General features: G+C 35.3%; 1 protein-coding gene across 1 annotated transcript; it reads right to left on the bottom strand.

The window, feature by feature from the left end:
* Nucleotides 1-685: 685 nt before the first annotated feature.
* Nucleotides 686-12,168, bottom strand: LOC146168001 (mitochondrial import receptor subunit TOM70-like). The gene is made up of 13 exons (XM_083388775.1): nucleotides 11,903-12,168; nucleotides 11,352-11,525; nucleotides 7,175-7,301; nucleotides 6,863-6,972; nucleotides 5,237-5,352; nucleotides 4,790-4,917; nucleotides 3,523-3,638; nucleotides 2,917-3,051; nucleotides 2,246-2,358; nucleotides 1,974-2,085; nucleotides 1,750-1,847; nucleotides 1,028-1,150; nucleotides 686-892 (listed from the first exon to the last, which is right to left on the bottom strand). Exons 1-13 carry the CDS (start codon nucleotides 12,128-12,130, stop codon nucleotides 730-732), a joined length of 1,743 nt encoding a protein of 580 aa, XP_083244901.1. The 5' UTR covers nucleotides 12,131-12,168; the 3' UTR covers nucleotides 686-729.
* Nucleotides 12,169-17,721: the final 5,553 nt, after the last annotated feature.

The following is a 17,721-nucleotide window of genomic DNA, read 5'->3' on the forward strand; positions in this document are numbered from 1 at the left end:
AGTCTCATGGCTGGAGTCCTATTTTGCCTTATATGTCTGTTCCAAATGCGCTATCACCACATATTTTCGATTTCTTTGCGACGGTCCGCCAAGCCAAACATGAAAGCAGATAACTTTCGTTAAAAAGGTTTTTTGTAACGCCACGTTCAGAAATAACTTTAGTGTTTAAATATCACCAGGAGTTTTATAGAAAAAAATGCCAAAGCAAATAGTTCTGTGTTTCAAACTGATTTTCTGCGATTGTTGGTGAAAATGAAAAGCAATCTTAAAATTAAGTAGGCATCAAAAGACTTTGGATTTATTGAAGCGGGTATGTAGAAGCAACACATTCACAATGATTGCGATGCAAAAATATTATAAGTCAAATGTCAGTAAATTAAAAATTACGAAGAAGAAATTGGAGATCGACGCGATGTCACCATCATTTGAAACCATATCTTAATACTAATTTAATAACATAGCTTTGCTAATATAAAAATTATATGTTTATTTGGTCGCAAAACATCTTCGCATAGTGTCTTTCAAGAAAAATGTACTTGGTTTTACGGAACCTAACAGAGATTGGCACAGCTAACGGTATATCGCAAATGCTATAATAGCTTGAAATGTTAACCACTGTAGAAATCTGAAGCGTAGATTGTATTGCCAAAGCGATCGGCTAAGAGATTCAGGTACGAACGACAGACAGACAGCAGTCTATTGCAAGGCCAAAGGCAGTGGCATCATGATCTACATGCCTGGTGGCATGGGCGGTTTGAGTCCGTATTTGCGCGCGATGTTGCCTTGTGCGAGGGCGGCTGCTTGAAGAGCGAAGAGATGCGCCATTTCCAGCTCGGACTTGGCAAAGTCGATGGCTACGCCGAAGTGTTCAATCGCCTTATCCAGGTTACCCCTGTTGGAATTTAAGAACCGGTCCGTTTTGGGTTTTCTACATTTACGACGTTTTATATGAACTAAAGCGTAAGGGTACAGAAACTGAAACTTGTGTAACTTCTGCGAAATCTGTTACTTTGTACAGAAATTTTACCTTTGCACTTCTATTGTTCCCATTGTTTCGTGGGCAAAGTCGCATTTGTCATCGACGGTAAGTGCTTTTGAAATTAGTCGAACTGCTTCATCGATGTCTTGTTTCCATTGAAGCGCTAACAGACTAAAAAAATTAAAACATTATTTGCTGTAATCAGAAAAAAAAAATTAAAAATGGATAATACAGTAAATTCATCAAGGTGTACTGTACACATTGACAGCCGAGTTCTTTACTGACATTTTGCCTTATGGAAAAAGAGGAGCAGCGATTACCCACAATATGACTTAAATTTCATCAACATTGGGGGAAACTACAAAAACACAGTTTAATACCAATGATCAAACGAACAGCGGCACAAAGGCCAGTAATGCGAAATAATGAAGAACTCTCCCTTCTAAAAAAAAAAAAAACACTCGACGAAATAAAATCTATAGGGCCTTAATATTTGCAAGGCAAAAAGACAGAAATAAATTATGAAACACAGGTAACATCCTTACCCGTGGTTATAGGAAACGAAACAATTATGCAAAAGCAGTTTGGGCGCCGGATGTTTTTATGAGTTATGGTTAGCAATGTAGTTGTTGTCTATTAATGATGTGTTTAGGTCTAATTGTGGCTATTTAGATCGAAATCTGGCTTAGGTCTTAAATTATAAAAAAAATTCAATCTCAATTTAACTAAATTTACAATCGCAATATTTACTACAGTACGAAGAAACCTACCCGCGGTGGACAAATAATGTGGCGTTTTCTGGTTCGATGTTTATCGCGTCTTTGAAAAGTTGATCAGCCTTTTCAAAATTTCCACTGTCTGTTAGGGCCTGATTAAAAAAAGACAAAGTTAAAAGAAAGTTTAAGTCAGACTTTAGCAAAAGAATTTATCATGTCAATAAACTATTAAAAAAAATAAATACATGACGCAAATTGCAACACAACCATATATTTACTTGTGCATAGAGACCATACGTTTCCGAACAGGTAGGATATTCTTTGATTATGTCTTCAAAACGCTGAATGGCGCTCTGCGTTTGAACAACGTCCTTTTGCGCGAACGCTTGTCTAAAGAAAATGGTGACAAATTGGATTTTGATAAAAGGGTATTTTGCACATTATAAACCTTCATTAACGCTATTCTAAACAATTTAATGTTTTGACCTCCCATCCAAATTCGCTTAAATAAAACCGAACAAACAAGGTCAAAAAGTAGCATAATACTTGCCTGTACATGGTGTAGCATCGTTGTGCATGAGCCATGGCGAAGTCTGGTTTAAGTTGTGTGCATTTGTCGAAATCAGCCAAAGCCTTGTCAACCTGGTCGAGCAGGATGTAAAGCTGGAATGTATAGATGCGGGTGAGAGAAATCGGACCCAGGTAAAACTTCATTCACGATATAGGACTTTAAAGCGCAGTGTAACAAGCAATTCCGTGATAATCACTTAGTGTCGGGATGTCGTACATTATTGGTGGGAGCCAAAACCCGACCTCAAGTGGAAATAGCTGCAGTGCGCCCGAAAGTAGGATGATATCGGTATTTATCCGACATTAGAATATCATTAAATATAAAAGAACTAAAAAGTATTTTCTTATATAAAACAAAATGACTTGGTTATACAGGTCTAAGGTAAAGGATGGGGCAATTATAAATTTCATAAACTGTCAGCTACCTTTTTAAGTTCTAATCCCACCAATTTGAAATATTTGATTATAAAACTGAGGTTATTTTTAACAAAACGAAGTTCGGTTTAATAAAATTGAGGTCATTTTTGTCAAACCGTACTTTTCGTTTAAATTTTTAATGGCATTGGAGTTAAGCACATAGTATCGGAAATGCCTCAACTTTTTCGCGCATTCGTCGTAATATTTCGATTTTCGACACTGCAAAAAGCCTACCTGCCCTCTGTGATGAAAAACATCGGAGTTTTCCGGATCTAGTTCAACAGCTTGGTTGAAATCGGCTTCGGCTAGTTGCGGTTCCTGCAACTGCATGTGCATGCTGCCGCGTTTGATCAGTGCATTGGCGCGCAACTGGAGGAGATAAGTACAAATTGTCAGCTACTGACAAGACGCACATGCAGTATTATACACCAGTTTATTACGTCACAAAAAACAGTGCATCGACGTTACACGTTAAAGACTGGTTGACATGCCGACTGCTTTAGTTATGTGATTGGATTTTTTGTACACGTAAAAAGGGCAAACACTTACAAAATACACCTATCATTAACAACCGACAAATAAGCCCTGCACATGCTTAAGCCTTTTCTTAACGTACGCAACGTCGTTACGAAACAAGAATAACACTAAGGTATTTAGATATTCAAAAGCTATATTTTTAGCACACTTTTTAACGTCAAGATGTGACAAACGCAGAATTTTTTTTTATAAAAACTAGAATGTTTCAAAATAGCGATAAATTTCATTTTATATGTTATTATCTGGATCGTATTTTCAGATTTTTTTACGAAATCAGCTTAATTATTAACAAAAAAATATTACCTTAACATTCGCTTCGTTCATTTTGATGACCTGTTCAAGGTCGGCTTTAGCTTCATCAGAGTTGCCGATTAAAAGATTAAACGTTCCTCGCAACAAATATGCTTCGCAGGTATATGCTTAAAAAAAAGTTTCAATTCAACAAAATACACTTTTTTATATTTCACATAAAACGGAAAAATATCGTCCAATTTTGAATTTTGCATTTTTCAATGGATGTTATGATTTTTTACATTTACAGAAACCGAATATGATTGAAATAGCTATACAAAAAAAACAAAAAAATTATTTTCTAAAAGAAAGGTCGTTTATTTTCAAATACATATTTCAAAAATAAATTTTAAAAGTAAAAAACGTTTATTTAAATACTGTGAAACTCGGTAGTAAAAGATGGCAGAACTGGGCGATGTTCAATCTTTTGACTTTAATTTCAAGTTTACTGTACCACATTGTGCTTTTCACATGTTGAATCCCTTTTTCTGCTCAACAGAATTATTTGGTTGGTGCAAATAAAATTAGGGGAAAAGGACATGTAAAAGCCTTAACATTTATGAGATATGAGATACTAAAAGTTCACTCTCAAAGAGCGGGTATTTATAAGTTAAGTTGTTTTATGACGTCAAGATATGACGTAACTTTATTTTAATAGGTTTTGTCGCCCATCGAAATTTCTAAAGTGGCAATGCGGCCCATTCTGCTGAAAGGTTGGACATCCCTGGCCTATATAGTAAACACTTATATATTAACTCCAAGGCCATCAATTAAACTCCAGTTCACCCCTGGTTGGCCACAGATAGTATTAGTATAGTATACTAACTTTTTGATGGAAAGCAAAGCCCAATACAAAATGATTTTGTAAAATATGCAAACAGACAATAGGACAGTGGTCACAAATGTTTTTCAAAATGGGCTGGATCAGTGGATCGCTGTGGACTGGCGATCGCGGACCGGGCATAAAATTTTGGGTCCAATTTTATTGACTTGATTATCATAAAACGAAGCAAATATTAAAAATTATTTCATCAATAACATAGTAAGCCTTATAAAAATGTTGTTCAGTTACAAATCGATAAAAAATAGATTAGATACAAAACAAATATTAGATTAGATTTGCATCCTACAAACTTTTCAGACAATAAACTTTAAATAACCGTTGTACTGTATGAAAATATGCCGCACGTCAGAAGAACAAACCCCGAGTGCCGTAGTTTGGTGACCGTTGTTCATAATGGCAACAATTATTCGCAATAAATAAAAAAGCTGTAAGTACCAGGTTGCTGTTCGTCATTCTTGTCCTCTCCTGCGCCCTTCTCAGACGTTTCGATCTCTCTTGTGCATTCGCTTATGACGGACGAGTAATTACATTCTGACATTGCGATTTTCGCGCAAACGTAGCCGCTGCAAAATAATTGCTTGTCGCTTTTACTTCCGTTACACAAAATGTAAACACTAAAAGTGGCAGGACGGTTACACAGAAATTCGACAAGCTACTCTACGTTTGGTATATGGAAATGTGTGTGCCAACTGACTTGTACTTAATATTGTTAAATGCACACTCACGGTTTTCTAAAATGCCATATTATTTGCAGTAGATGGAAGCGAACAACATATTACACAAGCATACGCATATTAAATTCAGTAATTAAAACTAAAGAAAGGTGATATTTGGTATTCAATTTATCGCAAATAATCATTATCTGCAAGAAGGTTAAATTACCTGTTGGGAGAATAATTTTTTTGTTCATCAGAAAGATCGTCTGATATAATATCGTCATTAAAGCTGGCAAAATATTGTTTTATAAACAATGTGGAAGGCATAATGTGATTGCGATCCTGTAAACAAAGTTTATGAACGATGTTAATACCACATACATAAAGGGTGGTTAATTGAAGCTTAAAGTTGAATAAAATGTAAAGAAAAAACGGCATCATCAGTTTAAATTTTCTTCAGACAAAGTAATTATAGTTTTTATGTCAAACAATCGTTTATAGCAGGGGTCGGCAACCCCTGGCACGCGTGCCACTTGTGGCACGCAAGATGATTTTGCATGGCACGCCAATTGATTTAACGCTTACGTAATATCACCTTCAGAAAGTGCAACCATTACATCACTGTCACATCATTAATATTACTATTACATCACTAACACTAGCGCTAACGAAATGGTTGCCCACATTACCAGTTCGTGTCACAAATAAGTGTCTTAACTGTGTAATGTGTTGTATTTAATATTTTTTTGTGGGCGTACTTGTTGTTTACCAACAGTTCGTATAACGTCACAATGCCCCAAATTTGGCGTAACGTTTACTACGTTAAAGCAGGGCTTTCTAAATTAGTGGTTCTCAACTGCCGGTCCGCGTCAACTTTCCTGCCGGTCCACCACATATATTACAAATTTATATCTCAATTGCAAAAAGCAAGATGTTGAAGGCGGCTTGTCCATCAAATTTAGAACTTAGCCAGTTCCGTAATTTGCAGCATTGTGATGCAACCTAGAGTTAACGGTCTACTTTGGACTTCATCTTACGTCACAATGCTGCAAGTGTTGTGCCCAACTATTTAAAAGTAGGCTACAACTCGTTTAAATCCTAAACTTTAAGGTTGAGAACCACTGTTCTACTTTTAAAGTAAGCACGTGTGTTTTTGTGCGACTGAGAAACCAACAAAAAGCGAAACTGGTAGTTAACACTTCTAGGTATCGGCTTAAAAGCATCGAAGTATATTTCAAAAAAGATACATAAATTAGATGTCAGATCACAGCAGGGTTGCTGAGTCGGACTCGGGAGTCGAGTAAGTAAAACTACCCGAGTACGACGTGTGCGTATACGCAGAACCAAATTTCGAAACTAATAAGGCAGCAAACTGTAAATTGTTAAGGTGGAATAGCATATGCTCGTGGCATATTTTCCATGACCCTATAGAGTGGATTGCGGAATATCCACCTTAATTTAGTTACACATAAATTGGTGAAACACAGAGGCTGAGTCGGACTCGGGACGTGATGAAATCTGATGTTTGGCCGGAGTCGGACTCGGGTTGTTTTTAACCGACTCTGCAGCCTTGATTGCTAGTGCGAAACCAAACATAGAAAAATGTTTGGCACGCGAGTTGTTAATATTTTGACATTTTTCATAAACTGGCACACTGCGTACGAAAGGTTGCCGACCCCTGGTTTATAGCATCTTGAGTCGTGACCAAGAGATACCTAATGCTTGCTGTTTAATATGAGAAGTAGAAGTAAACCGACATTTCTCAAAAAAAACATTGTTCAGGTTTATTTTGGTCAAACAAATATACATGTAAAAAAATATGTAAATTACATTAACGTCAACAAATGCCTACTTGATATTTTTTTACTGCCTTTTCTTTTCCAATCTGCTTCAACATGGTGTCTGCATAGATCATGCTCCCCTGATTTTGGAAACCCTCCAGAATACAGACAGTTGTAATGTCTAAACAGAGAAACATCAGTTATATATAAATGTATGTCAACAAAAAAGTTATCAAACTCTGATGACAAAAAAATGATTTGAATTATTTTTGTGTTAGGTTTTTTTAAGCCCTGGTACCTGTGGCAAAAAAAGAGAGACAATGTACAAAAAAACTTTCTAACAATTTTGTAATTGTAATGTAAGTTTTACTACATGAGCCTACCTTCAAGGCACTCTTCTTTTCTCTCTAACTTTTCGTAACCTTTCGACCTCCTGAACAATGCTTTCACATAACGCTGATTTAGGTTGACAGCTGCTGAGCATTCATCTATAACCCCTTGCCAATCTTGCTAAAGGTAAAAAAGTGGTTAACATTAATCAAAGCAACTTCAAAAGTAACTGTTGTTACAACAAACATATAAACCAGAAATGCATTTAATGAAGTGTTAAACAAATAGTCACATAATTAAAGCTATCTAATTAAAGCAAATCTGCAGCTTTTTAAAGGTGTGGATGTACTCAGTGGTTGGATTTACCTAGATCTAGTTAAAACAGGTTTGCTCTTTTGTTTGGGGTGGGGGTAGGGGGCTTGAACAATTTTTTTAGAAATTTCATCACAAATTTATTAACGAAAGGGCTCCCATTTCAAAGACTTATGAACTTGAGTAATATGTTTTGATGCTTTACAGCGTATAGATAAAAAAAATTCTATAACAAAATTTAATTTTTTAATGTACTGTATATGTAATATATAAAAAAAAATATTTTGCTTATATGCAATTCAGCTAAACACAAAATTGCTTTTTGTGAATTATATTTGGCTTGGTAATGTGTTTCTGGCGGTTTCAGGCAGTCTTTGTAAGAGGCGCTCTGCATGACACTTACACAGAGAGTTTTAAAAAAACATAAAAAATGCCTTATTTCACAAATGTTTTTTTTTTTTAAATAACAACAAAATATTGATAACCCTTGCTCTTAGTGATGTATAATAAAAAAATAAAAACATTTTTAGTATGACAATTATTTAATATCTAAGGGGGGCTCGAGGCACAGGGCAATTACCAAACAAGAGGCACAAGAGAAAAAAGGGTAAAAACCACTGCTTTAAATAGCTAGTTATTGATGTGTATTTTTCAGAGCTGATTTGCAATTATTCTGTTTACTCTTATAAAAATATGCTAGGTCTTTGTTATTTTTTTCTTTTTACTTTGTATATCAAGCGCCTTGCTTTTATTTTGGATTTTAAACCTTATATTTTTTTAAATAGCTTGGTTCTTGGGATTCTACTTTGAACATCCCTGGCAAAGTCAAGACACTAATGCTGTTCTTCATACAAGACACTAATGATGTTCTTCATGCATTGTTCAAGTCAATTCATTCCTAATATGTTAAAAAATATTTTTAGGTCAAAATTTGATAACATTTTATTTTATTGGTCAATATTTATTATTTTTAAATAAAACAATAATCGCCTAAGTGATAACCCTACATACATAAAGTCTACTAAAAGGCAGTTAGTCAAGAAACTATTTTGCAATTTTTTTTACTTTTTAAAGTGTGGTACGCGCAAACCGGTGCAAAATGGTTGAAATCCACCATTAGATATACCTCATCAAAGTACATTATTGCATAAGAACCCTGGCTAAAATTAAGCCTCTCTTTAGGGTGGCAATTAGTTTTGATTTTAGACAGAATAGGTGCTGCATCTGACACGCAACACAAATACTAACCTATATATATTTGCACACTTTCATCAGTAACATGCATTAAGTGGACATTTAGGTAAAAAGTGAAAGCCCTCCAGCAAAATAGTCCTCTTATTTATCTTAGTTTTATAGTTTCATGAATATCTAGGTGAGTGGCCTGCATTGTGATTACGTTAACATAATTACTTAAAACACTATAAATTATTGGAGTTTTTGCATACGTTAGTTAGTTGTTCATAATTCTAGTGAAAAACTCTTGATATTTTATATTTGGTAAATACCTGCCAGAAATGGACACAAGTTACAAAAAACAAACAATCTTTTTCAGTGGTTTTGTATTATTATATACCAGGCCTGTGGCTCCTTTAATCAACACTTGCAGCGGAAATCATAGTCTACAGGATTTTATATTCAGCCCAGGCGCGTAGCGTAACCGTTTCAAAGGGGGGTGTCCCGAATTTCCAACTTAGGGAATTCCCCTATTTTTGGTCTGACATTAATGGACAATAACGTCATAAAACAGTAAACATCATAAAATAGTGATGGTAATGACGTCATCAAACATTCTAGTCAGAAACAACTAACGTCCAGCAAATGCGAACAGGTGCGTCGTTGACACTCCTGCCAGGCGAAAAACTAAACCAAGACCGTAAAACATGTGTGATTGATTTGGGAAGAATCCTAAACCATCAACAGCGCAGTTTCCTAAGTTCCATGTACGGGACTAGCGTTAAATTACAGGCAAGCCTTTCGCCATGTGCATTACTAAACAAAGATAGCATTTCCTGGGTGTTATTATGCCACAATTAGCGCAACATCTGCGCCAAGCAGTGTGCCAAGTCAGTTAAAATACAAGCTGCGGTTGAGGGGAATAAGTTGTGTCAACTGCACACTAAACACGTGGTCTTAGACTTAGAATATGCTTATAGAGAATAACTAACTTAACTTAAAAAAGGGCGACTTTAAAATGCGCACGACAGTCATCATTATACCACCTTTTAAGAATCTGTTTGAAAAAAAAATCCGTTGTTAACCAATATTGAATATTAGAGAAGACAGCGAACAGAGAGGAACATTAGCTGCGCCTAACTTCAACGTTTTAGCAAGAAAAAAGAAAGACGGTTTGTCTTCGCGTTTTAATTGTCGAATTCACACTTGATAATATAATCACCCAACCTAAACAAATAACGAAAGAGAAAAAATATACTGCGTTTTACGGTCGACCAAAAATAGACCAAAACAAAGTTTTGCATTAGATTTTGGTTACGCATTAGCTTAAGACGCGTATCCCAAATACGTTAAGAACATTGCCGCTTCTGACAGTTTGTTAAACCCTGACCAAAACAAACAACAATCAATAATATTACTCACAAAAAGGGGGGTAGCAAACCACGGCTCCCTCGATACGCCGCTGTGTCACATGATCAGTAACCTAAATCCCTAGGGGGCTGGGGAGGTGTGTTATAAACACCCCTATAAGGTACGGGCGGAGCCTGAAAAATTTTACGTTTTGTGTATTTTAGACGCTAAAAACGGCGATTACGATAAAAAATTTGCAACACCTCGTATTCAAGTCCGATTGTCTTATTCACTTCCGATTTTCAAGTGATTTTAATTGCGCGCGAAACGCTATGGAATTGCGGTGTCAGAACAGCCTTTGTGACGTATCAATCACAAACTGTTGCACTTCATTGTCAGCAAAATTAACGATGCTTATCAAAAAATTTGGTGATATTTGTAGTTTTAATTTTGCCGATGGTATGAAGCGTGGCTTTAAAATCACCCTTTTTGAACTCTGTATAAATTATTCAACTGAAACTGTGCAAGAAAAACACAAACATATTACTGAAGTTAAGACAGCGATTTATTATGAATTTATCGGGCAATAGTTTGTCGACGTTTTAATCAATGTTTCAAAATGCGACGGTCAAGCGCTTCTTTTCGAGATTTACGCTAATAAAAACATTCAATAGAACGACCTGCAGTGAATACGTTTGCTGTAGCTTACACGCCTGTTTTCTCTACATCGTTGAGAAGACAGACTTTCATTTTTATCAATAAAATATATATTCGTTAACAGGCCTGCTTGAGATTACTTGAGTCGGTGACAGGCGACTGCTAAATGAAACAACGATAACGAGCGTGATTAGGCGTTGGCGGCGATTAGCACCGATGACTAACATGTTTTCAATGCCAGGTGCAATGTTTCCGATGTAACATTGCAGCAATCCGTTTTTTTTTAGTTTTGTGATAATTGTTTTAAAACTGAGATTTCAAAGGGGGTGCCAAGACTCCTAGACACCCCCCCTCGCTACGCCCCTGATTCAGCCTAATTGACTTTTAATTTTTTTATACAATTCATAATTTGTGATATGAAATTTAACTGTGATATGAATGATTGAATGTTGATTTACAATTTTCATATATTTGACATAAGTATCATGTTTTGTTAAAAAACCTAAAATTATACATGATTTTACATCTTAATACTTTTTAAGCACATTTTAAAGTGGGCGTTTTATAAAATTCTGAAACCCATGGCTGAATAAAGTAGATTATTTCCTACTCGTTTTGACCCTGAATACATGGGTGTTAATTTAATTGTATATATAATTATATTCAAATTGTATGCACAAACAGGATAATTAAACAATATATACATGTTTTGAAAAGTAAACAACTTGATGAAGTTACCATCTTCTCGAGAGCTGCGGCTTTGTTCTGGTGATAAGTTGACTTTTCGGTGTTGTGTTTATCGGGGCAAACGTTTATTGCGTCAGTATACTTCACAATTGCTTCCTCAAATTTTCCTTGCTTGAACAAACGATTTCCCTCATTCTTAAGGTCAGTAGCCTCCTGTAGCTTTGTCTAATAAGAAATTTGAATTAAGAAAATTGAAAGAAAGATTATCGTACAATTCACAAACAAGTAAATATATTTCTGTTTTTTTAATTTATTTGTCATATGTTTTAAGACAGTTGGAAGTACATATTTTCTACTTTCTAGAATTACTTTTAAATAAAATTTTTAAGACAAAGACAATTGTTTTTTTGTTTTTTTCAATTTTGTAAGGCATTTAAGTCAGAAATGTAGGCAATTTATCAATATATACAAAGGCATGAATTGCACACTTTACAGGTAAAACTGGTGTAGTTTTTTGGCATTTATTAGGTAAATTCCTAGATAAACATTTCATGTTCTGAAGAAATTAATAATCGTTATCTAAAAAACAAAAAGAAATGAACCTTTGATGGAGTTTCATCTTTCACTTCAACTACTGTTTCTTGCAGCCGTTGGGGTGATGAGCTTCCTTCTGGTTCAAAGCGCTTTACCGGACTGATTTTTTTATCATTCTGTTTCTTAGAACCAAGGTACATATAGAGGCCGATGCCACACAGTGTCACAGGTATTCCAGCTGCCAGCACATATTTCCAGGTTGGCCAAGCACTTTTAGGGGCAATGTTATCTGACATGTTGCTTAAACACTTTTTGACACTGATCAACTTTTGGACTCACCTGTAAAAAAGGAATTAATTAGCACCAATAGTTACTTATGCCAATTTTTGGAATAAATACAGTCACATTAAGTTTAAGAATATACATATATATAAATAATAACAATATTTTTGAACAAGACTTGTTTATATCCCCAAACACGTCTACCAGGCTAGGGAACTATATAGACACTCCCTGTTTTTGCTTACAATATGGACAAAATATATTTAACAGTTGTATTTCAATAAATTTCACAAATTACCACCCTTTTTACACGACTGTTTTATGACTTCCTAAAGTAGTTTGATGTATGGCTCAGGCTTCACCACAGGTAGATAATATAGGTTTTAGTATATAAAGGTAAGATTTTGGTTTAAAAGTCGTTCAATTTTGTTATACGCTAAACAATGTAAAGAATTCAAAATTTGTATTACAATCTCTTGCCAATTATGTGATTTGCATCCAGAAAAAACAAAATAATTAAGTGTTTTCATGACAACATTTGCATGAAGAATTGCTAAGGATGTGTAACAAACCAAGTTGTATACAAACTGTAACATTTAGTCAAAGTAGTATTTTCTGGCAATTTTCACCTTTTTTACAAAACAGGTAAATGAACGTGACTGCGGTCAACCGTGTCGACTGCGCTTCAATGATTCAAGCATAGACATCTTATTAGTTTATAAGGTCGGCAGTAAAGATGTCAACAGCCGCTTGCGCGGTTTAACCAAGTAAACGCACAGCGACGTGAAATAAATCTAAACATCTGTCCGCGCATTGCCGCATACCGCGTGCGGCATGAAAAAGTTTTTTTATTTAGTTAATTGAGGTGTACTGTAATTGAAGTGAAATAGCAAACAGTTTACACATGGATGTTTCATCCCTAAAAAGAAATCTGTTGTCCGTGCTTTTATGTTTAAACTATCTTTCTAGGTGTTTGTAGTGTGTTTTTAAGTGTTTGAATATATTGCTTATAGTGCTTAAATTTTGCGGTGCAGCGCAGCTTGCGAACAACTTATTAAAGTGCGGTGCGGGCAGCGAACACAAATTTGATATTCTCACCATCTCTAGTCCGCAGCTCTTCCAGGCGTAACATCCCGCTACGTTATCGAATAAGTTATGTACCCACCTACTGGGAAAACAGCACGGAACTGTACCTCATACCCTCATACATACACAAAAAAATTCAACAAGCTCCGTTCGAAGCAACAAACGTTCAAATGTGAAAGAATATATATCTGCCATCTGAAGAAAGGACAAGAAAAGGCTGGCAAGAAATGATTGATTTAACTCAACTGATCTTACCCACAGCAGCCGCAAATCCTGGAGGACAATTAGACGTCTCTCCAATGACCACACACGCAAAACATCACTGCTTTGTTACTGCACTGTGTGTTGTCTGTAAAATTATCGTAGGCTATCGGTGTATCCTTTACTTTCTTAGATACTAATCGTTAAATTTTCAGCTCATCTACCTTTGGTTGATGAAGGTCACACGGAAAACATTTGTGAGCAAAAAAATAGTCGCTCTTTTCGACTTAGATGTCAATTACGCCACAGCCACTTATATGTTTTATGGTTAGAAAATTTCGTACACAGGCTTAAAACATAAAAACACTCCCTAAAAATATTTGAAAATCTATTTAATAGAAGTTAGGTTTAGTTATTTTAACGTTGCTTTTTAAATAGTTAAACCCACTAAGTAACTTTAGTTTAAAAAAGGATTAATTTAATATAGTACCGGTATAGGCAATTTCTAGAATGGCCAAAATTAGTTTAAAACATATTAGAGCAGTAAAATTCTACAAAGGTAATTTAGTAATAAATAAACGACCAATATCAATCATCACGCAATTGATAGTCTGTTCAAAACAAAATTGACAGTCTAGGCAAAAGGTATAATCGTATGTAAAATATCTAATTTCAATTCAATTTCCACCCTTTGCTATTACGCCATTACCGTTAGGCGGATCCAGGAGAGAATCTAGGGTAAACATGAAAAAATGTTTGACGTAACAATATAAAGTTTAAGCTGAAACGAATATATAGTTTTTAATAAATAAACGAAAAAATATACAGATAGATTTCTGTGTTTTTGTCCTTTTCTAACAGATACTTCGATTAGGTTTAATGCTAAATCGGATTCTGCAAGTGCACGATAGGCAAATATTTCTGTGCAAATGGTCTGCTGGTGCTGCGCATTTGCACCTTAGGCGAACACTAATCGTAGGGATCGCTAGATTTATACCTCAAGATTTTTCTAATACTGCATATTACGGTAGGCTACGTTATAAAAATGTAACATGCCTGTGTAATTTTGCTAGCCTGCTGTTACAGCCTATGTGTATAAAAAATAAATGTGGTAACTAAACCGTAATCAAATAGTAATGTTATAGAAAGCGTATCATCTTTGTCAGAGGGCTACCACTCCCACTTATGCTCAAACGTTGCACCCTTCGTGGCGTTACACGTTACGTAAATAGAATTTTCAAAACATGTTTTTATTGCACTTCTTGGCGATCGGAAAACAGGTTGCCCATAGTCCTACTGTAAAACAGCTAAGGCGCTATAGTTACATTTTTACAATAAACAAATTAACGAAAATCTTAGTATGGATGTTATTGTACTTCTATTTAGTATTTCATGAGGGTAACGTAAGGCATAAAATTTCGGAAGCACTGATATAGAGGCTATAAAAATACCTGTAATAAACTCACAGCAATTTTTGCTCAAATCTCATTGAAAATAGGAGGTATTTGTCAAAGTTTAGAACAGCACGATTGTAATTTTTTTAGGTTTTTGAATTCACCTACATTGGTAACAATATATTAATCTGACTTGGGAAACAACAATTACTGTTAGAAAAAGGAACATCTTTGTTAAAAACAAAATTTAATTCAAACTTAAATTAGAACGCACAAGTAATTCACAAATTAAATTAAAATTACCAATCGCAAGAACCGCCTGGATCAATCGCAAGGATTATTAGGATAAATCGTAAAGTCTGCTAGAAAGGTTAACCTAATCGTAAAGACTGCTAGAATCGCTATAGACACAAAGGTTCGGTTCGACTCACTGATTTTATATAAAAATAAATAATTATGATTAACTTCTTCTTCGTTTCTCAAAATGTCAAAATGTGGGCTTCCAATATTCAAGGCGTGTTCTTGAGGTTGCCTTGGCCGTTTGGCGTCAGTACCAAGCCAAGTTTGCCAAAGCTGCATCCGTGTTGATATCACGTCCTGCTCCAGTGGATCGACTGCACCAAGGAAATTTTGTCGGGATCTAAATCTCTTGCGCGGTGGCCTTTGGCGGTATGAGGGGTGATTCTCTTAGGACGGTGGTTCTCAAACTTTTTTGAGCGCGACCCAAATCTGAGTTTTATGAGAATCTCACGACCCAAGCCTCAAACATCAAAATATGTAATTTTTCTGATATGCATGAAATAAAAAAAGACACGACAACCAGATATAGTAGCCTACACAGTTCTATGAAACAATGATTGATTTATTTTAGTGTGATTGGTGAAACTGAATTTTTTCCTTTATAATATCAGCGTGGCTTGTTGTGGTGACTAAAAGCTTTCTTAGCAGATACTGTACTGTAGCTGGCTGCCATCAAAACGTTCATAAAACCACTTATGCAATAATCCAGGTTACAGATTTGAAGCCACGTGAAAAGCTTATCATGCAATAACTAAGTTATGATTGAATTGAAAATACAATGAAAAAAGTTCGTTTGCGCAGGATTGAATCACCATAGATGTGACCGCGCCATCCTTGTTATTTAACACAGGAGTCGGCAACCTGTTTTGCATTGCGGACCGGTTTAAAACTTAAATTTTACCGCGGACCGGCCTTCTAAAACAACAAATGTTCAGTAAAGGAAATTTATCGGTATGACAACTTTTCTCAATAAACTAATTAAAATATATAGGGAAATTTGGAACCAGTGGGTCAGAAGAAAAAAATGCTACTCAAGTGAACCATCACACATGGGGATCATTGGTTCAAATGTTGGGGACTATTGGTTTACAACATCGTGTTGAAGAAAACTCTAGCACCGTCCATCACAATTGCAGTTTTTATCTGCATTATTTGCTAATTTATTTTTATTACTTTTACATGGACTCGCAGTTTAATTTATATTTCTAGCAACAAAAGTATATTTGGAAATTACTAACAGTATGTCCGTAATATGTCCCATAGAAGCAATTTTGACGTCATCACTATCGAGTTAATGATTGCATTGTGGCGCGTAAACACTTAAGGCTAACACCAACTTCAAAGTTTAGACTTTAGGGATACCGTGGAAAAGATGTTAGGAAATTTGTTTATCTCTGTAATTTGTTTACTCGGGACCGAACAAATCCCACCGGGTTGTGAACCACTGGTCCCCATGGCGGCAATTTGCACTTGGCATGGATTGAGTTGAAACTTAGATTAGCTTCTCAGGTGTACTATTTGCTATCACCCAACTAAAATGCAATTAGAATTTGCCTATTAAACCACATTCCATAAGCACTTTGTTTTAGCACAAAATACAATGTAAAAATTTAATTTTTTGCCTCAAAAATCATTTTATTGTCTTAAATAACCGGTATCTATTTTAAATGGAAAGAGGAAAAAGCTCCTGAGTTACTAATCCCATATCTCCCCTACGTTTTTTTCGAAAACTTTCCTGGTTGAACTTCAAAATAATAAATCGTTTTATTATGGGACAATGTTTATAAACACTGTTTGCATGATTTGATTATATTGCACTTTAAAGTGAGAAAGCTTAAACTTAAAAAAAACATTATAACCTTTTCGATGTATTGTCATACGAGGAGTAGATTTTACAATAAAAAAAGCATTTTTCTATGTTGTGAACGTGCTATTTAGGTCTAACTCATAGGGCCACAGCACAGTGGTTTGTTTTGAATCTCACGAGTGCTTGATACTAATTGTGATTTTTATCATACCAATCAACCATGGAGTATATCTAAACGAAAGTTATATTGCTTTGAATATAAAATACATTAAATTGTTGTTGACTTTTTGTTGCGTTTTACGAACGGTTTTGGTTTAAAAAAAAGTTTTAATCTAGCAACCCTGCTACGGACCGGCACCGGCCCGCGGGCCGGCGGTTGTCGACCACTTTTGTTAACAAATAGTCATAAAATAATGCTTGTTTTGTTTAGGAAAACTTATATTCAGTCGTAACCGGCCCTAATCATTGAGGGTAAATAAAATGATTTGCATATATCAAATAAACAAGCAAATACGCTTTAAAACACGGCTTAACCGCTATCTAGGCTATACTCGGAAAAGGGTTATGTTCATTTAAATGTTTTTGAACAGTCTAACTTCCAAATCGGACAGAAAGCCCTATTTATATGATTATTTTTTGTCAGGGTCTGTCATGGTTTTGTACAATGAATTTATTATAGGTAATGTGGTTCAATAATTGCGATTTCATTTTATCCATAAATATCAACATCACACTCTGGGTTTTTAGATTGTATTCTTGCGGCTGCACAAACTGCGTTTAAAACCCACAGTTATCACGCAGCAGTGAAGTGGTGAGA

This window comes from Ascidiella aspersa, chromosome 1 (genome assembly GCF_963924565.1).
Source record: "Ascidiella aspersa chromosome 1, kaAscAspe10.2, whole genome shotgun sequence".
NCBI lineage: Eukaryota > Metazoa > Chordata > Ascidiacea > Phlebobranchia > Ascidiidae > Ascidiella > Ascidiella aspersa.